Here is a 23643-nt window from a genome sequence, read left to right as displayed (position 1 = left end):
TGAATGTGAAGATGCCGCCCAGCTGCCAGTAGTAGCCTGGGAGGAACACACAAAACCTCACACACCGCATCGGCTTTCTCAATTCTTTTTACCCTCGTGCAATGCAAATATATATCGTTCCCTGAGCTATATACTTTTCTTCATGAAAACATTTAACACAGCATCCTCAGCATGAACGTGTGCCCCGGTTATAAGTATGCAGGGACTGAATGAAGGAGAAAAGCCTTAAAAAGCTCATGGTAAAGCCTGTGGAGAGAGGTGAGATAAATGGGGCATGGTGAGGAAAGGGACCCACGCTGAACTTCATCAGAGACCGCGATGAAGAGACAAAAGAAACGAGAATGGAACTTGCAGGAGGCATCATTTGCTTTAAAGGGGATCAGAAGCACATGCCATGAGTCGAAGAAAAGGCGATAATGCTGACAGCAGCAAAACAGCACTTTCATGGCATTCGGCCTTATTTGGAACCACGCAAGTAGCTTTTTTTTTTTTGTTATGAAAAAAGGAATTTGGCAAAACAACAAAAGTTAAATTTCTATTTTAAGCTGGTGCTGAGGAATAACAAGACAGTGAGTCACAGCCATCTACCTCTGTTGTCGTGACACTTCAATCTAAGAATGTTCTTCCTTCCTTCCATCCTGTCTCTGTAACGCAAAGCCACAGTGCTGCACCATATTGATATCCACCAGGAAACTTCATGTCTTTATTTTATAAAATCAAGGTAAAGTAGAATTATTGTAATTAAGAATTTAAGATGCTAAAAATGATGAAATTTTTGAGTTTATTCTTAATTTTTAAAAATTTATTGTTTTATAAGATTGCAAAGTTTTGAATATTCTGCTCTGCACCTCTTTCTCCCATTAGTCTTGTTTTCACAGGGCTGAAATTCCATATGCAGTAATATTTTTAAGAACAGCCTTCATGTGATATGAGAAACGATGGTATTTAGAGAACTTTCGAAGTATGCTACTTAACAACTGTTGTTAACTTTGGAGAGAGCAAAGGAGAGACCGTTGACAGGCTCTAACTTCTTATCTGCTCTCTGGTCTTTTGTGCTTTCCATGTATAGTAAAATCCCAAGGAATCTGAGTAATAATATTTTTGGAGTTTTTGGTAATTTTAGATTGTGAGCTCATGAGCTCATATGTAGTTTGCATTTTTTTGTGGGAATCCTATGGAGATTGGGTTGAGGCACCAACCTGGCAGAGAGGATTCAAGTTTCTTTCTGTAGATTCCTAAACACTTCCAAACTGTGACCACTTCTCAGCTTGTAATATACAGAACCCCAAGTACTATATATTGAACTCTAAACCAGAGAGGTTATGGGTCTGAATTCTTAGGGATACAGACACATATACAGACACCTCCCTGCCCACTCCCCGCTCCCCCACTCATCCTTTCACTCGAGGTCCGAGCATTAGGCAGGAGGCTCAATTCCAATTCCCAAACTTTTGTGGGCCTATGTAAGGCTATTAAATAAAATGTCTAGGTTATTAAGATCAGAAAATCTCTCCTAGGACTGCCATTGTTTTAGAGTCAGCTAACCATCATATTTCCAGGTCCTTCTTTATTTTGGCCCTAGAAATATCTCCTATTTTCTTGTGAACTTGGCTAGGCATTTAAAACAACTTCTCTTATATTTTTTCGAGGGTTTTAAAAAAATTTTGTTTTGTTATGTATTCCACTGTATCACCAGTCAAGAGTAACTGATTTTTCACAAATGTTTACCTCTTGCATGCTCAGAGGGGTTAGCTCAAATGAATGTATTTAGATGCCTAAATATCTGGAGCCTTTGACTTAAAACATTGCACATCCTAAGACTTCTAGGCTGATCTCTCGACACCAACTCCTCTGCTGCCTCCCTGATCTCTTAGGTTCTATGTAAAGAGGAGCCATCAGAACAGAACTGTGTATAGAAGAAATGCCAATTGAGATCTGAAAAGCCATGTAACAAGGGTTTTAATATCACAGATAGAAGGGGATGCTTGTTCTCACGCTGTTATATTTTAGACTTTCATTCTGATTCCCAAGCCTTATAATAAATATCCTTCAAATTAAAATCAAGAAACCACAAAAAAATAGGTAACTTGATGTGGAAAATGTCCAGGAAATATGAGATGCTAGGTGATGGCAGATAAATGAATCATACCACTATGCAAACAGCATAATTATAATAGAAACCTCACAGCTGATTACAGTGCATTAAGGCTGGCCAAGAACTGCCTGAATCTAATAATTTTACACTGTAAAGTTTATCAAAGGCTAGTGCCAAGTTGTTGAACAAGAAAGTTTCAAAGAAATGAGCTCACCTTTAAAAATTTTTTTGCCATTTAGAACTTAAATTTCAAGTAATTTTTGACCTCTCATCTCATTTCTTAAGACTGGGACTATTTAAAAGGCTAAATTCACCAATAACTAAAGTGAGAGTACTGGCAGGAATTTTAATATTAGTCGATAAGACCTAAGTGATTTACACGGTAATTTCAAAGAATAGCTATGCATATTTTCTATTAGATGATATGTCAGAGTCACTATAAAACCGTATGTGAGACAATTAAAAAAAATCCATAAATTCGGATTCCCTGAGGCTTGGAGGAAGAGCATCTGGTCTGCCCGGGTTAAGGGCAAGGTGATGTCAGCCACTGGCAGTTCCTGTGGGATTCAAGTAGGGCACACAAGAAACAGGATGTGTTGATAATGTTCACAGTATGTGCAAGTTTGTTGGCACTGACACAGCCTTCGAGGAGGGTATGAAAGAGGCTGCATATCAGAACCCGAGAATCAGCTACTTTAGCATTGTCTAGGATTATGTTTTCTAAACAGGCTTTGGCAGAATACTAGTGTCCTTCCAGGTGTCAGTATGTCAGTGGATGATGGTAAAGAGGTAAAGAAGGGTTCCAGGGTCAAAATAAGTTTAGGGATTCACGATGCAAATTAATTTACTAAAGGCTCTGAGAAGTCTTGCAGTAAAAATTTAGTTGAATGGTGTCTTTTGAACTTATTATTTAAATACTCCTTGTTCTGAAGTACCTATTCACATCTTGTAGGTACTACTATTTTGTGGACAGAATTTGTAAATGGTGTTCCTGATTACTTGTATCATATAATCCTCAGATGTCTCTGATGTGTAACCAGGTTTGAGAACCAGAGGCCAGGGAATCTTGAAGTGGAGGAGCAGACTCACTTATAGAAGGTAAGACTATAAGGGAGCACCCTTAGAGGCAATATGATTCCAATTTTCTAATTTTTTATGTGAGGAAATTAAGATGAATAGATTTATCTTTATCTGATATAAGGTCTCTATGGGAATCTAGTTGCCTTTAATGACAGCTCACTCCTTTCCAGTTCGCCCAGCGGACTGAGGATGTGGTGGGTGGACCATCAGGAAGCTGCAAGGCCAGTGCAACAGGGATGAGGGAAGCCAGGAGGGCAAGGTGAAGGTGAAACAGACTGGCCGTGTGGGGCGAGAGCTGCAGAGTTCCAGAGGTGAGGGCAGGCCATGGCAGAGTGCTATGTGTTAGTGAAAAATAATGTCGTAGGCCGCAGAGTGAAAAGTGTCCAGATGGGAATGGGCGGAGGCCGGAAAGGGCTCCAGAAAGCACAATGGGTCTAGCCTAGCTAAGGAGCTGCTTGTACTAGTCAGGTTTCTTTTAAATAAACTGTCAATAAGTCCCTTCGGTGATGTTAGGCTTTGTTGTCTGGCCCTGCAAAGTAAATGTTACGCTTAAAGGTGTGGAGAACATTATTTGCAGACTTTATTTTATTTCAATTTAAGGCATATTAAGTTCTAGATTAATTGTGGTCCTTTGCAATTTGTCTTTGGAGATGTCCAAGGGGCTTATTTGTTGAACTGTCCTTGAAATTCAATAATGTAAGTTAAACATGATCTTTTACATAAGTTCTTTAAGCACTAACTGTGCATAAGAGACCTACAAGGCCATTACAAACAAAACAACAGAGAACAGACTTCTGTTTATATAGAGAGAAATTCCGAATACATGCACACGAACTGAATAAAAATATTTGCCATTATTTGAACAAAAATATGATGATTTGATTTGACCTGACTAGTGTGGTTTAATTAGTTGGATTACAGAGAATTGCAACTTTATAGCACAATTTTTTTCTTTTTAGTTGTGGTAAAAAATACATAACATAAAATTTAACATCTTAATCATTTTTAAGTACTATGTTCACATTGTTATGCAACCAATTTCTGGAACTTTTCATGCGAAATATAGCAAAATCTTTTTACTCAGGGTTCCTGTATACCATTAACTTCCCAATAAAATGGGCATACTTCTACAATTTTATTTAAGAAACTATAAATGTAGATATAAATGTATTTTGTTATGTAATATTTGTAAGTTATAAAACATAGTAATACAAACACCCATGAAATTACCAAGTAATATAGTTTGTTGGTTTGTAGGTTCTTTCTGTATCCATTCCCCATCCCCCAAGATGATTTAGCTTTTTAGTTCAACTTGGAAACATACAAACTAGGTGCTAGGCCCTATACTCCTATTTGGGATTAGTTTCTGAGACTGGTTTCTCCTTCCCCTGGAGGAGTTCACAGTATAGTGAGAGAAATATACTTATGAATGAATAAATACTTGTCATCGTGAGAAAATTCTCTAATAGATGTGTGAAAAAAGTACTATGGAAACCAAGTGATGTTGCAGCAAATTCTCCCCACGTGGGGAAAAGTGTGTGGGAAGCTATGGAGATGGAGAGATCAGTGAGCCAGACTTTGAAGAAAGAAGAATTGTTGACAGAATAGACAAAGAAGATGAAACTATTTCAGCAACTATTTCAGGATACAATGTGAGCAAAGAAATGGAGGTAAATACGTACGTGGTATGTTCAAGGATCCTCAAAGAAGAGAGTGTGCCTGGAGATGGCGCACCATCCATTTAGCTGCGCAACAAACTTTGAGATTTATTGAGTAACAGTTTTGAGCCAGGCACAGTTATGCTCTGGGGAACTACAGCCCTGGCTTCCAACAGCTTGTGCCTACAGGGGAAGACTGACAAACAAGCAATTATAACAGCATGGTCAGTGTGATGAAGGAAGCAGGCACAAGGTGCCAAGAGAGTCTATGCATAGGGATGAGAAGGGAAAAGGCTGCAGAAGTAGGTGGTGGCCAGGTTGGCATAGGTGTACGTGTGTCATGTCAAGGATTTTAAAGTCCATTTTGGAGACACTGAATAGTAGAGGATTCTAGGCAGGGACATGCGTAGGATTATGACCTGATTACTTTTTTTTAAATTAAAATTTTCTCTAGCGAAGATAAGAAAGACTAAAAGAGCAGTTAGAAATGCAGACTCCTAGACTAAGGCAATGACATTCATTCATTCATTAATTCCACAACAATTTATTAAGTAACTATTGAGTGCCAGGTATTGGGCTTGTGCTGGGGCAGAGGGTACAAATGAAAGTGACAGATAAGACAGAGTGTGACAGAAGAGGCTACACCGCAGACAACTCTGAAGTGTGATAAGACAAGGAAGGACAGAAGGAGGTATCGACAACTGCTCTGTGTTCTCTAGTGTGGGCAGCTCAGAGAATGGTGACATACCCATTGATGAAGAGCAGTTTTGGGGATAATGTGATGAATTTAGACTGGGACATATTAAGGGTGAGATGCCTACATTTGCGATGTCCACTGGGTCTGTATACTATGGGCCTGGTCCTCTGTAGGTAAGACCAGTGAGGGGTGGACATATAAGTAGCCATCAGCATATCCATTATAGTTGAAGTAATGGGATTTTGCAATATTGCCTGGGCTCAACATGCAGAGAAGTCTCAAGGCAAACCTGGAGAATGAAAGATAGAGGGAGAAGAGCTCGTGAAGGAGACAAAGAAAACCTGAACAGAGAAGTAAGACAAGACTCTGCACAAGCTAGTAGAGGAGGAAGTTTATAGGAGAGAGAGGTCAACAGTGCCTACAGATGAAAGAGCTAATATAGAATGAAAAACGAAGAGAGACTGCTGGCCAGGGAATTTAGGCTTGCAAGAGATGGACTCGAGAAATCGTGCTGATGGAGGTTGGGGGTAGTGGCTGAAATGAATGGGAGGAATTGTGGAGGGTCTGCTCTGCGAAGAAGTTTGCATATAAGAGGAAGGGAAGGATAAGAGAGTAGCTCAAAGGAGAAATAAGGTATGAGACATTTTAAAAGGTTGAAGGAGGCTGGTATACTTGAGTAGGCAGAGGAGAGAAAGACAGTGGAAAGGATGAAGATACCACAGGCAAAGATGAAGTGAGAGCGAACAAAATAAAGAACACAGTGGAAAGAGAGAGTGAAGGGGCAAGGCTGCTTCTCAGGAGAAGGAATGTTGGAGGAGGTCATAAGTATATGTGTCGCTTGGAGTGGAAGCATTTCGAACAGGACAGCTTCTACTTTTTCACTGAGATAGTAGGGCAGGTTGTCTATTGAGAGTGAAAGGGTCAGAGGTAGAACAGGGATCTGCAGGGGAATGGTAAGAGTTTGGGAGAGAGACTGGTAACATTTGCTAAGCATGCCGCGGTACTCATAAACGTGCATGCTGGTGTTGTTCTCTTCTGAAGTGACCAGCACCTTGGGAGCAGGAGAGGAGACTATATACAATTAAATTGCTCGATCTAGGTGTAGGGATGGGCAACGTAAGTGAGGTGGGAATTAGGGAACTGAGGGTGTTCAGAAGAGGGTTCGATATATTAAGAGAACAGGCAGGCATTTATTCTATCCCCTAGATTCTTCATTTGGAGGAGCCGGTCTCCATTGGCCTTTGTGTACATGAAGCCGCCACCCTAGCTGGGCTGCAGGCTCACGTCAGGGCACTGCTTCTTGGCTGGGATGATGGTAGGCTCTGCATTTTCTAGAACAGTTTAGTGCTCTAATATCACTGATTCACTGTTGTTGTTTTTTCTCTATACATTCCAGCCATTCATACATTTACTCTTCTAATATATTTCAGCTCTTTTTTCGTGATCTTCTCATTCAGATTTACTAGGCCTCTTCTTTTTAAAGTTCTATTTAGGGATTTCAGGAATACTGAACCAAACTTATGAGTAGATGAAGTGGCCAAAACATGACTTAGAGGGTTCTGGCAATGCCCCTTGTGGAACTGAGGCAGGGCTTTATTTGTTTGTTTGTTTAGGGTAAAAGATTGACTCCTCGAATTCCCTTTTTGAAAATGCAAATAAACCCAGGGTGCATAGTCCAATGCCTCTCTCTCTTTCAATGTGAGTGCTTTGTGTCAATGAATAAATGTAGGAATCTTAGGAACCAAAGCTTTACCTAATGACACTGAAGACCAAGGTGAGAAGCACTAAGAGGATTTGAACAAGGGTCTGGCCAATTCTCTCTTTCTCTCTCTCCACAAGTCATTAATAATAGATTATACCCTGCCACGAGGGCAATAAATTAACCCAGATTTCATCAATCAGGAAGATAAGAGCCCAGGTGGGAGTGGGGTCCTTTAGGGAAGGCAAAATGCAATAGGTAGCACCGGTCACTCTCATCCTTCAGATTTCTTTTTCCAGACAGGGCCAGCAGGAAGCAAGAGGATGCTGAGGCAGAGGGCAGGCCTAATAGTGCCGACTATGCCTAGTCTTGTCATGCTGGTCATTACATTTAAAAATGTTCTTTATGCTTAGTAAGTAGAGACCTGAGTACTTCCCCTTCTACCCTGGCCACCCTCCAGGACTTTATGACCTTCCCCATCCCATATCTAACAATTAAAAGGTTAATGTTTGGCACAATTGAGGTGGGGGGTCTTGCAACTGGGTTGCTAAATATTTTGAATATTGCTCCTGGAGAAAACTTTGCAGAAGGGGAAGGAAGGGGCACAGCAGAGATACATCTCATGTACCTCACATTTTGCAGGCCCTTTCTGCCTTCTGATTAGTTCCCATCATCGAGATGCAGCTTTGGTACCAGGTCATAGGGCATTTCTCACACTTGGGGCAGAGTGGGGAGAGTGACAGAGGAAGGTTTCAGGTCCATCATTTACAAGGACACTCTCTGCTAGTCCCAGAACTGTGGTGACTTGGGAGAAAGAAACTTCCTGGACCCTCTGAACCAGGATCCTGGTGGAGGAAGGCACTGTTTAGCCTCTTTCCTGCATACTCCCTCTACAAAACACATGGCTTTATTCTGTCTCCCTTAGAGCATCACCACTCATCAAGGAAACGAGTGATAAACTTGGTTTGGGGGCACACCGAGCATCAGAACTCTGGCCAGTTTTCAGAAATTAGGGTGAGGGCAGTTTTTATAGATATCATAAACAGGAAAATTAATCTCCAAGACCTTTCCTTGTAAAGAAATCCTTCAGCACTTAAGACATTCTGGCTGCTTTCGAAAGCAACGTGATAAATAAATTAACCAGATAAATTCATTGAAAAATCTTTTGAATATTGCAAAATAACCTGGCCTCGGACGACGCTGCTTCCAATACCGAAATACATTAATTAAGGGACATTTCCCTGCAAATAAAAACCATAATGAAATATCACCTCACACCTGTTAGTATGACTGTCAGCAAAAAGACAAGAGATAACAAATGCTGGTGAGGAGGTGGAGGAAAGGCAAGCCTTGTGCCCTGTTGGTGGGGATGTAAATTGGTTCAGACACTATGGAAAACAGTTTGGAGGTTCCTTATAACATTAAAAATAGAAATATCATATGTTCCATCAATTTCACTTCTGGTTATTTATCCAAAGGAAACAAAATCTCTATCCTAAAGAAATATCTGCACCCCCATGTTCACTGCAACATTATTTCAATGGCCAAGACGTGGAAACAACCTAAGTGCCATCAACAGATGAGTGGATAAAAAAATGTGATAGATATATATACAGTGGAATATTATTCAATCATAAAAATGAAGGATATTCTTCCATTTGCAATAACATGGAAAATCCCTGAGGATATTATGTTAAGTGAAATAAGTCAGATAGAGAAAGAAAAATACTATTTGATCTCATTTACATGTGGAATCTAAAAAAACCAAACTTAACAGAAACAGAGATCAGATTTGTGGTTGCCAGAAGTAGGGGTGGCGGAATTGGATAAAAGTAGTCAAAAGATACAACCTTCCAATTATAAAATAAACGAGTTCTGGGGATGTAATGTACAACATGATGACTAGTTAATAATACTGTATTGTTTGTTTGACAGTTGCAGACAGTAGATCTTAAAAATTTTCATCACAAGGAAAAAATTTGTAACCATGTGAGGTGATGGATAGGAGCTAAACTTATTGTGGTAATCGTAATCATTTTGCAATATATACATATATCACTATGTTGTACATTTTAACTTATACGATCTTATCTGTGAATTATATCTCAATAAACCAGAAAAAGAGACATTTCCCATTAATATAAATTGAATGCCCTACAGTACAGTAATATATTCCCATTATTGTAAATAGTTTTAATATTATTAATAATAATACACAGCACTTACTATGTGCAAGGTGCTGTTTCTAAGCAATGTATACTTATAAACTTCTTTAATATTTACCATCTACCTATGAGGTTGGTGCTTATTGTCCTCATTACACATATGAGGAAATTGGGGCACAGAGAGGTTAAGTAACTTGCCCACCATCACACAGTTAGTAAGCGGTGGAGCACTGCTTGGCTGTTTTATTGCTCCTAGTTGTCTTCACTCAGATGTAACCATTTTTTTTTTTTTAAATAATCAGAGGGACTAGGTGAACAAGGGCGATGCCTACTACAACAGAAGCCCTGGTGTTCATTGCTGCCATCGCCACAACTATCACCATCACCCCAACCACCCCTTTCTTTAAGAGCCCACTGCAAGGTTTTTTCAAGTTCCAGACTTGAAAATAAAAATGTGCTTTCTTTTTCTTTTGAGTCACTATAGAAAGCACTCTGGCTGACATGGGTTTTTTTGATCCTCAACATAAAATGGCTATACGGCCTTAAGTATTTAAAACAACATTAACTCTTGGGGCTGCTGTGGTAAGAATCAGTTTAAAATCTTGGTGAAATCAGTCCAGTCTGGATTGCACTATTTGCCCGAGACTCACACCCGTCGTGGGTGCCTCCCTGCACACACATGTTCTTGTCTACTCTAAGTCGTCTCTTCCCCTCACCCAGAGGCTTCTGTTGGTGCAAGAGCCTCTTTCTTTCCAGAAGTCCCTGCCACACGGATCCTCACTCTGGCTGAGTTTCTCATCTCTTTTATTTACCACCTCTTTAAAATGTCATTCACAGCCCTTTCCCCCTCCATTTCAAATCTAGCACTCTATGAGTTTATGGTCTTTGTTCAACTCAGTTCTACACGCGAATGTGAGTCACTCACACTGTATACTGAGTGCTGGAGTACTCAGAGATAGCAGAGATAAAATGTGACAAGCTCTTGGCTAGACAGGCTCACTGTCTCTTTGGCCCTGTAAGACCCTCCCTGGAAGAACTAAGATATAAGGAAATGGAAGATGCCATAGCAGCAGAGCAGCACTCACTTCAAACTCACCTGGGCTTTATAGTGCATGCTCTGACACTGTATAAAGGCAGGGCACTTGCTAGAACTAGACATATGAGAGTTCATGTGTTTGCCTTCACTTAGTTATTACTTAGTTTGAGCTTTTCCTAGTCTAGGGGCCGGGGAATTAAAATTGATAAAGAGGCACTTATCATTTGGGCACGGCAGGTGATGATGGCTTATTCCAAACCCTAAGCTGTTCATGGAGACACTGGTCAGAGCTATGTGTTGGCTCCAGATGATGAGGAAAGGGAGGAGGCTGGCTTTTATTGATCTTGTAGCAGAAGTGCTTAGACCAGTGCTAGGCATACAGCAGCTGCGTCCTATAAATGCTAGCTAAAAGTAAAGAAATAAAGATGTGTGCCACTCTTAATTGTTAAAAATAAAGAGGACAGTCTCTCGGATGGGCTGATTATGATTAGCTGCCAAGACCAGGTGGTCTTGGAAGAGTATCAGCTAGGACAACTCAACAAGTGTGAGTGTGTGTGTGCACACACGTACCATTCTACACACGTGTAAATATTTATTAAATGTCAAATAACACTCATCATTTACAGTATTCTGTGGATCCCTCCTAGGTACTGGAACTAGAGCATCCACCTCAGCTGTCCTACCTAAAATGTGTTCCCGTTGGCCACCTCACTTCTCTAAGCCATATGGACTCTTAATGACTTGTGAGTCCATTGGACAATGTTAGTTTTTGCCAGTTTTGTATAAATTATATAAACAATGCAAGATTTGTCCTCAAACTTTACATGTTTTTCTGTCACCCTATCCTACTCATGGACCCGTTCACTTTGTGTCACCTTCTGCTTTGAGTGGCCCAAGGCTTGAGGTGAGGAGGAGGAGCAGCTTGGGACACTTACCACAGTGCAGCAGAGGGGCCAGAACCACCACAGGAGAGCCAGGGCCAGGAGCAGGAACAGGATCAGCAGGGCGATTGCCAGGATGGAGCCATCGGACTGTGGGGCCAAGAGAGAGGGCGGTCAGCCATGGGGCAGGCCATGCGTGCAACTAGCACGTGAGCCCAGGGTGGGGCAAGGCAACTCCTGTGGTCTCCCCCTCCCATAACCAATACACAGATCTAGGGCCCAGAGAAGAGCACAGTTTGCCAAGCAAATAGCTGAAACTCTGCCCATCATTCTGGGCAACTCGCTCTATGTAGCCAATTCTCATGAGAAATAGATGTTTTTTTCTTTCAGTGAGGCCTGGATCTTCTCTTTGAGCAACATTCTAAAGAAGCAACCCTGCAAGAGACAGCGCAGGTGGCTGCCCATGTAACTGGGCATTGAGGTGGCCGATCACTGCTCATCTGCCTCTGGACTATCGCCCTCTGCCTAGTGACACCCTTCCACATCTTGGATCTGCCGCCAACTGGGCTGGACTCAGGACAGCTCTACTCAGGATTCAGCCTGCTGCCCAGAACTTGTTCACATAGATGCATGTAACCAATTCACGAGGCTGTGGATGGAAAGTCCAGAGCCACAAACAGAGACTCATGGACATGGACAATAGACTCGTGGTAACCATAGAGTAGCGGGGAGAGGGAAGCGGGTAGTAGATGGGGTAAAAAGAGGTCAAATATGTGATGACAGAAAGAAATCTAACTATGGGAGGTAAACACAGTGTAAATATATCTATGCCTTACTGTTAAAATGTACAGCTGAAACTTTTCGGATTTTGTTAACCAATGTCGCCATAAAAAATAAATTAATTAATTTTAAAAAAAAGAAGAAGCAGTAAAGGGCAGATGGATTCCAGGGAGTGAAAGCTGGAGCAGCTGCTGCTGAACCTGGGAGGGAGGGGTGCGGTGGCTGAGTCAACGCAGCAGTCACATCACATGGTTATGTGGTGGCCAGGGGGTGAGGCAGGCACCCAAGATGAATTACACTCACTTCAGAATGTGCCTAGGCTAGTCCTGAAAATAGGCATGGTTGCTGTGGCCTGAGATGGTTGTGAACTTCTAGCCAACAGAGATCCTACTTGGTGTTGGTGTTCTGGGCTGCTGGTTCGCGAAGCAGATTTAAGTCCCTTTTACTCTCCTTCCCTCCTGGCTGCCGGGATCGAAAAGGGGTACAACTTTCAGGAGGGGAGGTGGTGAGGGGCAAACTGTCCTAGGTATTAATTGTTATAGGTTCTTCTTCTGAATAAAGCTGGAAGTTCCACTTTTAGTCCAAGAAAATAATCAAGTATATTTGCACAGATGATGATAAAAATAATAATAATTAATAATAAGAAAATAATAGAAGGAAAACCTAAATGTTTAACAATTAGAGAATAACCAAATAATACATTATAGAAATACCATGTAATCAATTATTATATAGACATTATGCTTTCAAATAATATTCAAATGACATAAGAAAACATCCCTGGTCTAAAGAATGGATTTGTGTATGTGTGTGTGTGTGTGTGTGTGTGTGTGTGTGTGTGTCAAGAGTGAGAGCAAAAGAATGAGGGATACTTACTAAAATATTAATAGTGGTTTTGCTGGTAGTGAGTTGATGGTAATTTTCTTCTTTTTTTAATCTCTATTTTCTTTTTCCTTTTTTTTTTCTTTAACATAGCATAATGAAGAAATAAACTACTGAAGTTGTACTTTAAAAATTTGCAATTGGGAGACCATTCACAGAATGATCAGATTCTAAAAGCTGCCCCTCTGCCTCCATTTACAGAGAAGGGAGGTTGGGTGGCCTGTGCAGGGTAACACAGCAGGTTAATGGCAGAGCTAGGACATGACTCACTCCCATCCCAGTGCTCAGCAGGGGCTACTGGAAGCTGTTTAAAGGCAGCTATTACTCCTGGAATGTCTCTGACCAAAAAGCCAAGGAACTAACAACCCGCCTCCCAAGCCAAAGCTTGGGAATGCCAGACTGTCCCTGAGGGAGCTGTAGCCTTACAAGTGCAAGTGCAGGGGTGGGCAGTGGGTGGGGTTAGAGCACAGGGGCCAGTGGATGGACATGGACGTGGTAGAGAGGATGTCTCTGGATCCGCAACATTTATATATGAGCTACAGCACAGAGTGATGCTCTCAGTGATGACACAAAGAAATCACGTGTGTTTTCTAAACTTATTGTTAGTTAAGGACAACCCTCTTGATCTCTCAGTCTCTGCATTCCATGCCCATAAAATGGAGATACTAAACATTACCTGCCTCACTGCACTGACGTGAGGATAAAATGAGCTATAAGATGTAAGCAGACGTGGCTGGGCGATTGAGATGAAAGCTATCATGTCAAACATTGAGCTGTAGCTCACCCTCCCTCTATTTCCCCATGACAGCAAACAGGATGGGTATTTCAGGTCATAAATCTGTTTGCACTTGGAATCATAAATGGTTTTGGTTACTGAGAGGCTTATAAAGCAGCAGTCTTTTATACTGAGTTATAATTAAGTGAAGACTACAGACTACATTTATTCACATTATGTACAATCTCCCCCTCCTGATTTTATATTTCACTTTAGGTAGAGGAACTGAAGCAGAAAGGCTTAAGGAGTGTGGGGAAATATTTAAATTCCCTTCTGGAAGAAAGAGAAGGTTTCCTGTGAAGTGGGAAGGGTGAAGGACCTGGCTCAAAAGCAGAGAGAGGAGCCTTCTGTGCTGAGAGAAGACTTCCTGGATTAGGACAAAGTTACCTCTGGCCTTTCTCCAGCTAGGCTTGGAATTGTGCCCTTATGAGGCGCAGTTCTCCCTGGCTGAAGCAGAGGAGGACAGCATGGGACTCAGGAAGGAGCAGGTGCAACGAGGGACGCCGGGGGAGGGGATATGCCCAGGGGCAGGAACTCCTGGTAGAACTTTCTCCTGCTCTAGACACAGCCCCACACAGAGCCCCCAACCGCACTGCCTGGTTTTCATGATCTTTCAGGAACTGTTATTTAAGTGGTGCAATAGTTAACACCGAACAAAGGGCATGGAGTTTTGATAAACTTAGACCTGAAGCTTATGTTTTACTAAGAGATAACAGGTACACACAACCTCAGAGGTTCATTCATGTATTCGTTCAGCAAACATTTATTGAGGGTCTGTTCTGTGCCCACAGAGCAGATCTCTGGGATACTGCATTGGTTAGACAGAACCAAAGCGCTCACGATCTGCTGAGGGAGATGTATAAGTAGTTAACCACAGGCAGGGGGCTGTATGTTGTTCAACAGCTGTGTACCTAGCACTTCTTAGGTGCCAGGCAGTAAATAAAATAGACAGTTTCAATGCTTAAAGAGCTTCTGTTCTTGTTGAACAGAAATAATGATTATGATGATAATAACTGGTATTAGTACAGCTAATATTTATTGAGCGTTTACTATGTACCAAGGACTATTCTATATACTAACATGCTCTCCATATTAGCTCATTTAATTCTCACTAATGACCTTATGAATTCAATAATACTATTCTTCCCATCTTATAGATAAATTACTGAGGCAAGGACAGGTGAAGAAACTTGCCCAAGGTCACGGAGACAAACCAGAATTTAAACCTGGGCAGTTTGGTTCCACAGCTCACGGGTTTAACCAGCAGGTCATTGCTCTAAGCAAGTGCTAAGAACTGAGTGCCTGCGAACTAGCACTTCATAGAGGAGGCGACACGGGCCCTCCTGCAGGGCCGAGAAGTTGGCATTCTGGTACAGAAAGGCAAACGCAAAGTGCACGGCATTGAGGGTGAAAGGGAGGTGGAGTCCCCACTGCGAGAGGCCATGTAAGCCAAGCCAGGAGACTGGCTCTTATCCTGGGGCAAAGGTGACCGTGGCATATTTAGCCCCAGGGGCACTGTGATCAGATTTGTTTCTTGGATGCTGTAGAGTACAAGCCTGAAGAGGGAAAGATTGGGGGTCAAAGGCCCAGGTGAAGGGCGCCTGCTAATCTGCCCAAGTCATTTAGGATGACATTTTCGGGGTCATTCCTTCTGAAACTTTTGCATTTTCATGGTGTGATCAGCACTGATTTTACTTACAATAGCTGATCATTATTGTGCGCTATTTACATACCTGCCACCATGCAAAGTGCTACATACACATCATCTCATTTAATTAAATGAGCCTAATTTTAATGTCTCTTTTGTAGGGACTATTTTCCCCTCTTTCGTAGGTAAGGAAAATGGAGATTCAGCAAAGGTATGTAAATGTACCCAAGAACCTCCACAAACCACTTATAGATATATTTATATGCCCACAATTTTAATTTTGCAAAATTTTATTGTTTGACTTTAGAATCTTGCCTCCCTCTCACTTAACTGTTACACTATGTTGTCAGATTTATAAAAATTCACTTAAAAAATATCTGTAATTTAAAGACTAAACTTTAAGCAGCTGCATGAGAGATTAAAACCGTGTTTGTAACTGCCGTATCTGCTCTGATAGAAGAAACTTCGCCTACGTGGCCCACTGTGGATCACGTGTCACATAGGAGAAAGTGTACTCAGAGTGAAGTTGGGAAGGAACAGAACCTTCTTTCCCCTTAAACATGAGCTTGGCCTGGAGCTTCAACCAATAACCTTGTGAAGAGGAACTGACAACTGTAAGGATGGCTCTGTTACTCATTGAATATATATCAGTTTGCAGTGTAGAAATACATACGCATCACACTGTTTAGTGAATGGTATTTGCTTCACTCTTGAAATTAGTTCAAGTATTCTAAACTGTTCTGCATCTTCACCAAGTCCCATATAAAGAAGCCCCCTGGGTGCTGAGTAGTAGGCTCCAGTGGCCGGGAGGCATGTTCAGAGTTCCAGAGCACACACGGCATAGCCTGGTACCCCAGAATCTGCCTCTGCTCTGGGTTCTGTTTTCCTGCTCTTGGACTCTTGCCTTTGACTTGCCCTCTCACGTCCTGGCTCACTGTTTTTGGCACACCCTGTGCTAACTGCCACCTGCTCCTAAAAGCTTCTTGGATCGGAGCCCAGGAGAGTTATGGACTCACTGCAGCTCTGGGCGTGCCTCAGGACCTGTGTATGGCTAGGCCTCTGCTGCCTCCCTTCACCAGGGCAAAGGCTGGCCAGGACTGGAGAGACACCCCCAGACCTCCATGGTCACTACCATAAGTCTGAGTGAAACCACTGAGGTCAGTGACCCCTCTTATGGAATTGTGCCTACTCAGGCCCTGTCTCGGGGGGTGAGCTGGAAGGGTAGAAGGGGCTTCTGAGAACTCACAAGTTCAGCATGAGCCTGCCCCCAAGCCTGGAAGCACAGCTCTACTCCAGGCTCTCTGTCTGAGAGTGCTCACTGAGGTGGAGGAGCCTGAAGCAGGAACATGCACGGACCTGATTGTATGACACAAAGTGAGAGCTGGACAGGCCCTGCATGCAATTCACTGGAAACTTTAGAAAGAGATTTCAGAGGAAAAGAAAGCAGCAGATAAATAGCCAAGGTTGATTCCTACCGTCGTTATTTTTCAACAACCTAAATATCAACACAAGTTAAATTCTTATTTTATTTAGAAAAGAGAAAACCAAGTTTAAAAAATCAACATGGCCCTTTAATTTAAAAACATGTTGGCAGGATATGGGGGTGTTCCGGGGTGTGTGTGACTAGAGCTGAAAGGAAGCGGGTGGTAAAGCAAGCATCTTCTATCTGGGGGGGATCAGGCATTTTCTTCAATGAATAGTTTTATGCCTTTCCCACCCGTCAAAGGCTGCAGTATGATGCACTGTCACAGAGGCCTGCAGGTGAGCATGCAGACACGGAATATTCAACATGAGGGCAGGTCTCACCCAGCCCTGCTCCTTCCTCCAAGTGGACCTTTTGTTGTTGGGATGACCTGCCCTGAAGGTTGCCTGGCTTGAAAGGCCAAATCTGCATCACGGCTTTTTCTTTAATTTCTCCTGTTCTCAGCTCACCGAGTGAGGGCATCTCTTTTAAGACACGGAAGGAGGCATTGTGTTCAAGGGTATGGATTTGGAAACTTGAATAATGAAAATATCTCTTACTTGCTGGGTTTCTAGGTAATTTTGGATTTCTGATGCATGGCATGGAAGGGAGGGCTCCTGTCTGGGTCCTCCTGCAGTGGGATAAGAGAGGGGCAGGTCTCTGGACAACAGAGCACCAAGCATTGCTGCTGTTTCGGTTTCGTTTGTGAGTTGCCAGGGTCAAGGGAAGAGGATAAAATGGGGAGGACTTAGTGGGAGACAGAGAGAAGCCCAACTTCAAAAACCTTTGTGAAATCCTCCATCCCAAAGTTGGGTTTGGACTGGGATTCTGATTGATGCCCAGGCGTGGGGCATTTTTGGAGCCAACGCGGGGTGGGGTCTGTGGTTCGGTTCAGCCTGAATGGCGGTCTCAGCTAAGGAGGGAGCGCGTCTCTCCCCACTCCTGTGTGTCCTTCCATGTTGAGGGCACCTGTGTGTTTACCCCAGGACTTTCTCTTCCCCTTTACCGGTTCATTAAATAAGACCGGAGTAAACTGAGCATGTTAGGACCCTTTCAAACGGGGATCCCGTTTGATGAAGATTAAGCTTCATCAATGAAGCTTAAGCTTCATTGGCTTCCCCGTAACTCTGTAGTTTTAAGTTTTCCCCAGACAGGCCCCATGCCCGCGACAAGGCTGCTAAATCTATTTAATTCTGGGCTTCAGTTCCAGTCCACTTACTGCCACACTCAGCCGCAGTCTCCAGCCCACAATAATAAAGGCAATACTGAAGCTTTCATCTATCATTTTTTTTGGTCTCATTTCTATTTGTCACATGCTTTATTGCCCCCCAAAACAGTGATCCCTCAATATTTCTTATTTTAACTTACCCCAGGATGGGTCTGGGTAACTGTAACAATTACCCTTTGACAGCAGAGTAGACACAAATTATTAGCAAATGTGTTACGAGAACCCTCGGTGATGGGCAGTGGGTTTGCCACAGTTCTATGCTCGGTTTGGCATCTTCTGAGCATTAACACTGACTTACTGAAGATACTCAGATTCTTTCACATGGTTAGACTGCTTTTTAAACATTTAACATAAAGGAATGAATTAGTAGGTTTATTCTACCACATTGAAGAGATATTAGCCAAACTCTGCCAAAAATATGACAAGAAAATAGCTGATGATCCAATAGAGCTTAAAAACTGGCAATGCTGTTTTCCTGGATCCAGTTGGTAACTGATGATGCCATGGGGCACCCTGGGACACCGCAACGCCAGTATGCTATGGCTCGAGGTTCCCCAGTGGTTCTTCTATCTTCTTCCACCTCTGCTCCTGTCCCTCTCTCTCTCTGGTATTGATGCGGTTGTCTCTAAAGCACTGTTGGAAAGTTCTTCAAGGGAAAGAGACCCTCTAGCCAGAGGTAGCTGTGGTCTTTAACCTGTAATTTCCTAGCAACTTGCTCAGTCTAAATACCAAAGAAGGAAAAGGGTCTAGGAACACGTTGACTTGTCCAGGCAGATGGGAGTGTCAGCTCCTCGATGAAAGGCTGGAGGACTCTGCTGTGCCTCCCTCTGCTGCAGGCTGCTTTCTCCCCTCTTGGGGCAGAGGCTGGCACTTGGGAGTCATTCCAGTGCTCTGAAGTGGAATTTAGAACCCTCCTCTGCAGCTGGTCTGAGTTCTGTTTCCTGCCCAGACAAAACTGGCAGAGCATGGACAAGTTTTATTTTGAAAGATGAAATTTAAATCATTTTATTGCTGCTGAGGAGTTCTGGATGGACAAGTCCAGAGACCAAAATTCTCTCTCTCCCAGAGCTCATATATTCTGACTGTTATTTCTGGAAGTAGCTGTAGCGATTATCTAACTTCTCCACCCACCCCACCCTGCATTTTATTGGAATTCTATTCCCCTGGCTTCTGTGACAATACTCTCCTGAGTCTCCTTCATCCTATCTCTGATTATTTCTTACCTACCTCCCTCATGGGCTTCTCCTTGTATTCAGTCCTCTAAATGTGGCATGAACCATGGATCCATCTTTTTTTTTTTTAAGAAAAATTTATACTTTTTAGTTTCCTTGAAGTGTATATACTCCCCCCGACTTTAAAAAATTATGATAAAAATATACATAAACACGAAATTTGCCATTTTAACCAATTTTAAGTATACAATTCAGTGGCGTTTATGATGTTGTACAACTCAGGCATGCACTCTTGGTCCATTGTGGTTTTTCTTCCTAATATTTTCCATTTCCTTTCATAGTTTAAACTCTCATTTAGATATTGGTGACTTAAAACTTGATCTCTAGCCTAGATCTCTCCTCATGCTTCAGGATCATAGTCAAGGTCATTCTGGTAGGTCCAATCGATACCTCAAACTCATGAGTTAAAACTGAGCTCCTTGTTTTCCCTTTCAAAGCTGCTTGTTCTCCTCTCCTCATTCAATGGTCTGACTTATCAACCTGAGTTGGAAACCTAAAAGTCAATGTCAGTTTTCTTTCTCGCTCTCTTCTCTGATGTCACCCTCTCTATCAGTACATACACTCCTCTGAATTCCTAAGTACCTCATGAATGTGTCCATATCCACTCCATCTCCAGTACCATTGATTAGGTTTAGAATCCTATTACTTCTTTCCTGAATAGTTGCATTTATCTCTTCACTGGTTTCCCCATCACCATTCTTGCTACCTCGAATTCCATCCTCTGTAACTGCATCTAGAGTCATCTCTCTAAAATGTTATTATGATAGCTCTGACCATACATGAACTTTTTAACAGCTCTTCATTGTCTGTAGAAGTTTTTCACATTTGAGAATTTGATTAATGTACTTTTCCTCAGAAAAGTACACATTCACATTTACACACAAGCTCACAAACTTTAGTTACAGTTTCAGGGGTCCATCAAATCCCCAGAATCCATTTATGAACCCCTAGGAACAAGAGCCATTAGCCCAGACAAGGCCCTTCATAACCAGGCCTCTCTTATTTCTCCAACCTCCAGTCTGACTACCTCCCCCCTTATACTTCGTGCTTTGACGAAATTGCATGTAGTCCCCCGTACACACTTCGCTGTCCTCATTTTCTTCTCCCTGAAACACCCTTTCTTCCTTTCTTTGCTTGGGTGACTGTTTCTCCTCTTTCAGGTCTTAGCTCAGACACCAGCTGATTCATTCATACCTTACATATTTTTTGAATACCTACTATCTGCTGGGCCCTCTACAAACACTAGCATTACAGATGGACATGGTCTGTGCAATCATAGACCTTGTAGTTGGGTGTGGAACACATACAAGTAAATACTACCACTGAATGCTGAGTTTGTGCTCCCATTGTACCCGGTCTCTATCTTAGTATCTACTGTATAGAAATTATATAATTATCTGCTAGTCTATCTCACTGAACTGTAAACCCCTAGAGGACTATGTCTGACTTTACTTATCTTTGTAACTTTGAGCCCTAGTGCAGTGTTTCAAAGATAGGAAGACTAAATAGTCACCAAACTATTAGATTGAGGGGAATGAGGCTTTAGCAAGCTAACACCTTCTACAGCTGGTGGGTGGCAGGAATGGCACTAGAGCCAGTGTTGCCACGACTGCTCACCTCCCCCTACATGGCCCCGTCCCTGGAAACTGCCGCCATTCTCACTGCCAAGGGCTTGGGCTTTGGAATCGGGAAAGGATGATCTAAATCTTAATTTTTCCACTTATTAATATATAGACTTTGGATAAGTTAGCCAACCTCTCTTAACCTCCTTTTCTCTACGTATATGAAATTGAGACATTTCTACTTCTAGAATTGATTTGATACTAACATGATATCAGGTATGTGTAGAGATCATGGCACATGGCCATCCTTCAGTAAATGTGACTTCCTTTTCCATTCTCCCCTTGCTTCCCTGCTCAGGCCATGCTCCTGGTGATGTGTCCAGGCTTGGCCTAGGTAAATGAATTTGATTTCTGTGAACATCATGCTAACTCTGACTGGAGCTATGATATTGGTGGGTGATCCCAGTTTACATATTTGGGAAACCACAGGCCCTCAGATTGCCATCCTAGTGTCAAGGAAAGGGAAATCCAAGTGGGGTTTCCAATGGTAAATTTAATAGCCTTCATTAAAGTTGATACGACATTAATGAGGGCAAAACATAGTCAAATATTATGATTCATTCATGCTACCTGAGAAGTAATCCGGGTGAGAAATGGGAATAAAATTGATAGACACTGAAGATGTTGGATTTTTTTTTTTTAATCTATAAAGTAGGCAATGTAGAAAAAGATATTTGATTAAGCCCTATGGAACTCTTTTAAAAAAACAGAGCTATAAAGTAACGAGACTGTCCATATAATGCACATGGCAAAACTCCTACATCCAACTGAATCGAATTCCAAACTAGTGGCTTTGGATGCTGGAGGCTCCCATGGAGTAGCCATTGCTCAGAGCATTCTGAAACACCTTCCTTGGAACTGAAACTAATCTATGGGCTGCAAAAAGGAAAGTCTTATACCTTTTTAGTCATGATTTGTTTTCCATCAAGTAGCTTCCTAGACTGATAACCCACCATTCATCAGAACAGATTCCTACAACTTTTGGGGTGGTTTTGAAGTCAAGTGATGAGGACGTTCTCCTATTGCCTTACTGAAGATATTCAAATACCATGCCTTTACAGTAATTGCAATTTCAGAGCAAGAGTTCAGGAAATAGTTGGCATAGTGACAGGGTTGTTTGAGAAAGAGTATGATCTTCTAAGTAAATATTTTGAAAGAGTAGCAATCATTTAGACATAAAGTCTAGTTTGCTATTAATCTTAATAGTTTATGCCTCATACGAATAATACAAGAAGAATTTAGATAAGTCATCATGAGTATGTGATTAAGGGGGAAGATCGATGCCACACTCCTACAAATGAAAGATTTGAGGTCTTCTATATCAAGGTTTCCCAGCATCATCTGGTCCTCTTGTCACCCTGACCTAGTAGAGACATTTCATGTCACTCATAATGGTGAGAATAATAGTTAATCTTGGATTCATTCAGCACTTTCCTTACTCTCCATAAAATGCATAGAGCTTATTAATCAAAACCAGTTTTTAGAGAATAATGCAGACAAGATGTAGCTCATTAGTGCTCAGAATTTCTTAGTTCCTGTTGAAATAAGATTATAAAGAAAGTTGCTTAGTAATATTCAAATACTATGACACTGGAAGGAAAGCCTAATTTCTCATTTTTGTTTTTTTGTTTCATTAGATACAAGAATTTGTTTATTTGCCTTTAATGTAGCTATTTATCTAACGTATATGCTTAATTAGTCTTGTTGATCATCCCTCATGTATTAGTCAGCATTAGTATTATCTACTATCAGTTAAGTAAGCATACCTTTTGAATACTGTTGGCTGTTGCTTTAGATTATGAAATGAGAAAGGCAGAAGCCATAGCTATGATTTAGGTGGTGCCTCATAGAGATAGATGCTACCAGTGATTAATAGGTGATCAATTCCTTAAAACGATGTCTCTAAACTGCATAATAGGGTATTAGGAACCAACAAATCATTTTACAGTGAGTTTCCAACACATGCTTAGCAGAAGGAAACACAGAAAGGTGAAGAAAGTCAGCCTCCAGTCTTGGAAGATGATATCACAGTCCAGTTAGAAAGTCAGGACTGACTCATGGGCTCGTTTAGAAGCAGCACAGGTTCTGTGCAGTTCAACTCAAAATGATGCTATGAACCACAGCGCTTGAGCTCAGAGCAGAGAAAGTTCAGGAGGCTTGCCAAGGCCAGTGAGGCACCCTCGGGCATGCCTTGGGTAGGTGGAGAGAATAAGAGAGGGCATTCCAGAAGGAAGGCGAAATATGATCGAAGACGCAGAAGTAGGAACGGGCATAACTCTACTTGGAGTGAGGAAATGTGAACTAAAAATGTTTGTTCATCAGCAAACATTTTTATCTGTGAGGGATCAGGGGATTCACAAATTTTAAGGCCAGCGGGTCAGTCAACTAAGGCTGCCAGGTCGGACTCTATCATGAAGCATTTGTTAGATATTAATTTTGGCTGAGTTTGCACCTTTTATATACAATCTCAAGAACTTTGGGCCTTATAGGTACCTTTGTTAAGACCGTGAATTCCAACCATGTGGGGAAAATAAAATTATCTTAGCTTCATCTTTCATACTTCCTTGGTCTGCAAATGAAATTTTCTTGATGCTAGGTAGTGCGTAAAAGAAACCCAGAAATATTTTAGTTGTCACTTATGTAAGTGCTTTTTAATCAAAAAAAAAAAAAAAAAAAAAAAAAAAAAAAAAAAAAAAAAAAAAA

At 41.8% G+C, this 23643-nt stretch overlaps 1 protein-coding gene and 1 long non-coding RNA gene across 11 annotated transcripts in view; one reads left to right on the top strand and one right to left on the bottom strand.

Annotated features, from left to right (window-relative positions):
• ANTXR1 (ANTXR cell adhesion molecule 1) overlaps positions 1–23643 on the bottom strand; it is a 233380-nt gene that overhangs the window by 97490 nt on the left and 112247 nt on the right. For all 10 annotated transcript variants that reach the window (XM_039852461.1, XM_039852454.1, XM_039852452.1 and 7 more), the window contains exon 13: positions 11366–11461. In XM_039852461.1, the coding sequence (XP_039708395.1) occupies positions 11366–11461 (96 nt within the window). The remainder of the gene's footprint in view (positions 1–11365; positions 11462–23643) is intronic.
• Positions 520–13001, top strand: LOC120594441 (uncharacterized). Its single transcript, XR_005650578.1, has 3 exons — positions 520–721; positions 3115–3193; positions 11702–13001. It is a non-coding gene; the product is annotated as an uncharacterized LOC120594441 (long non-coding RNA).

The sequence above is a fragment of the Pteropus medius genome, unplaced genomic scaffold (assembly GCF_902729225.1).
Source record: "Pteropus medius unplaced genomic scaffold, Ma_sr-lr_union100, whole genome shotgun sequence".
Taxonomy (NCBI): domain Eukaryota; kingdom Metazoa; phylum Chordata; class Mammalia; order Chiroptera; family Pteropodidae; genus Pteropus; species Pteropus medius.
The sequence above is the reverse complement of the archived record's forward strand: the minus strand, read 5'-3'. Positions and strand labels throughout refer to the sequence as shown.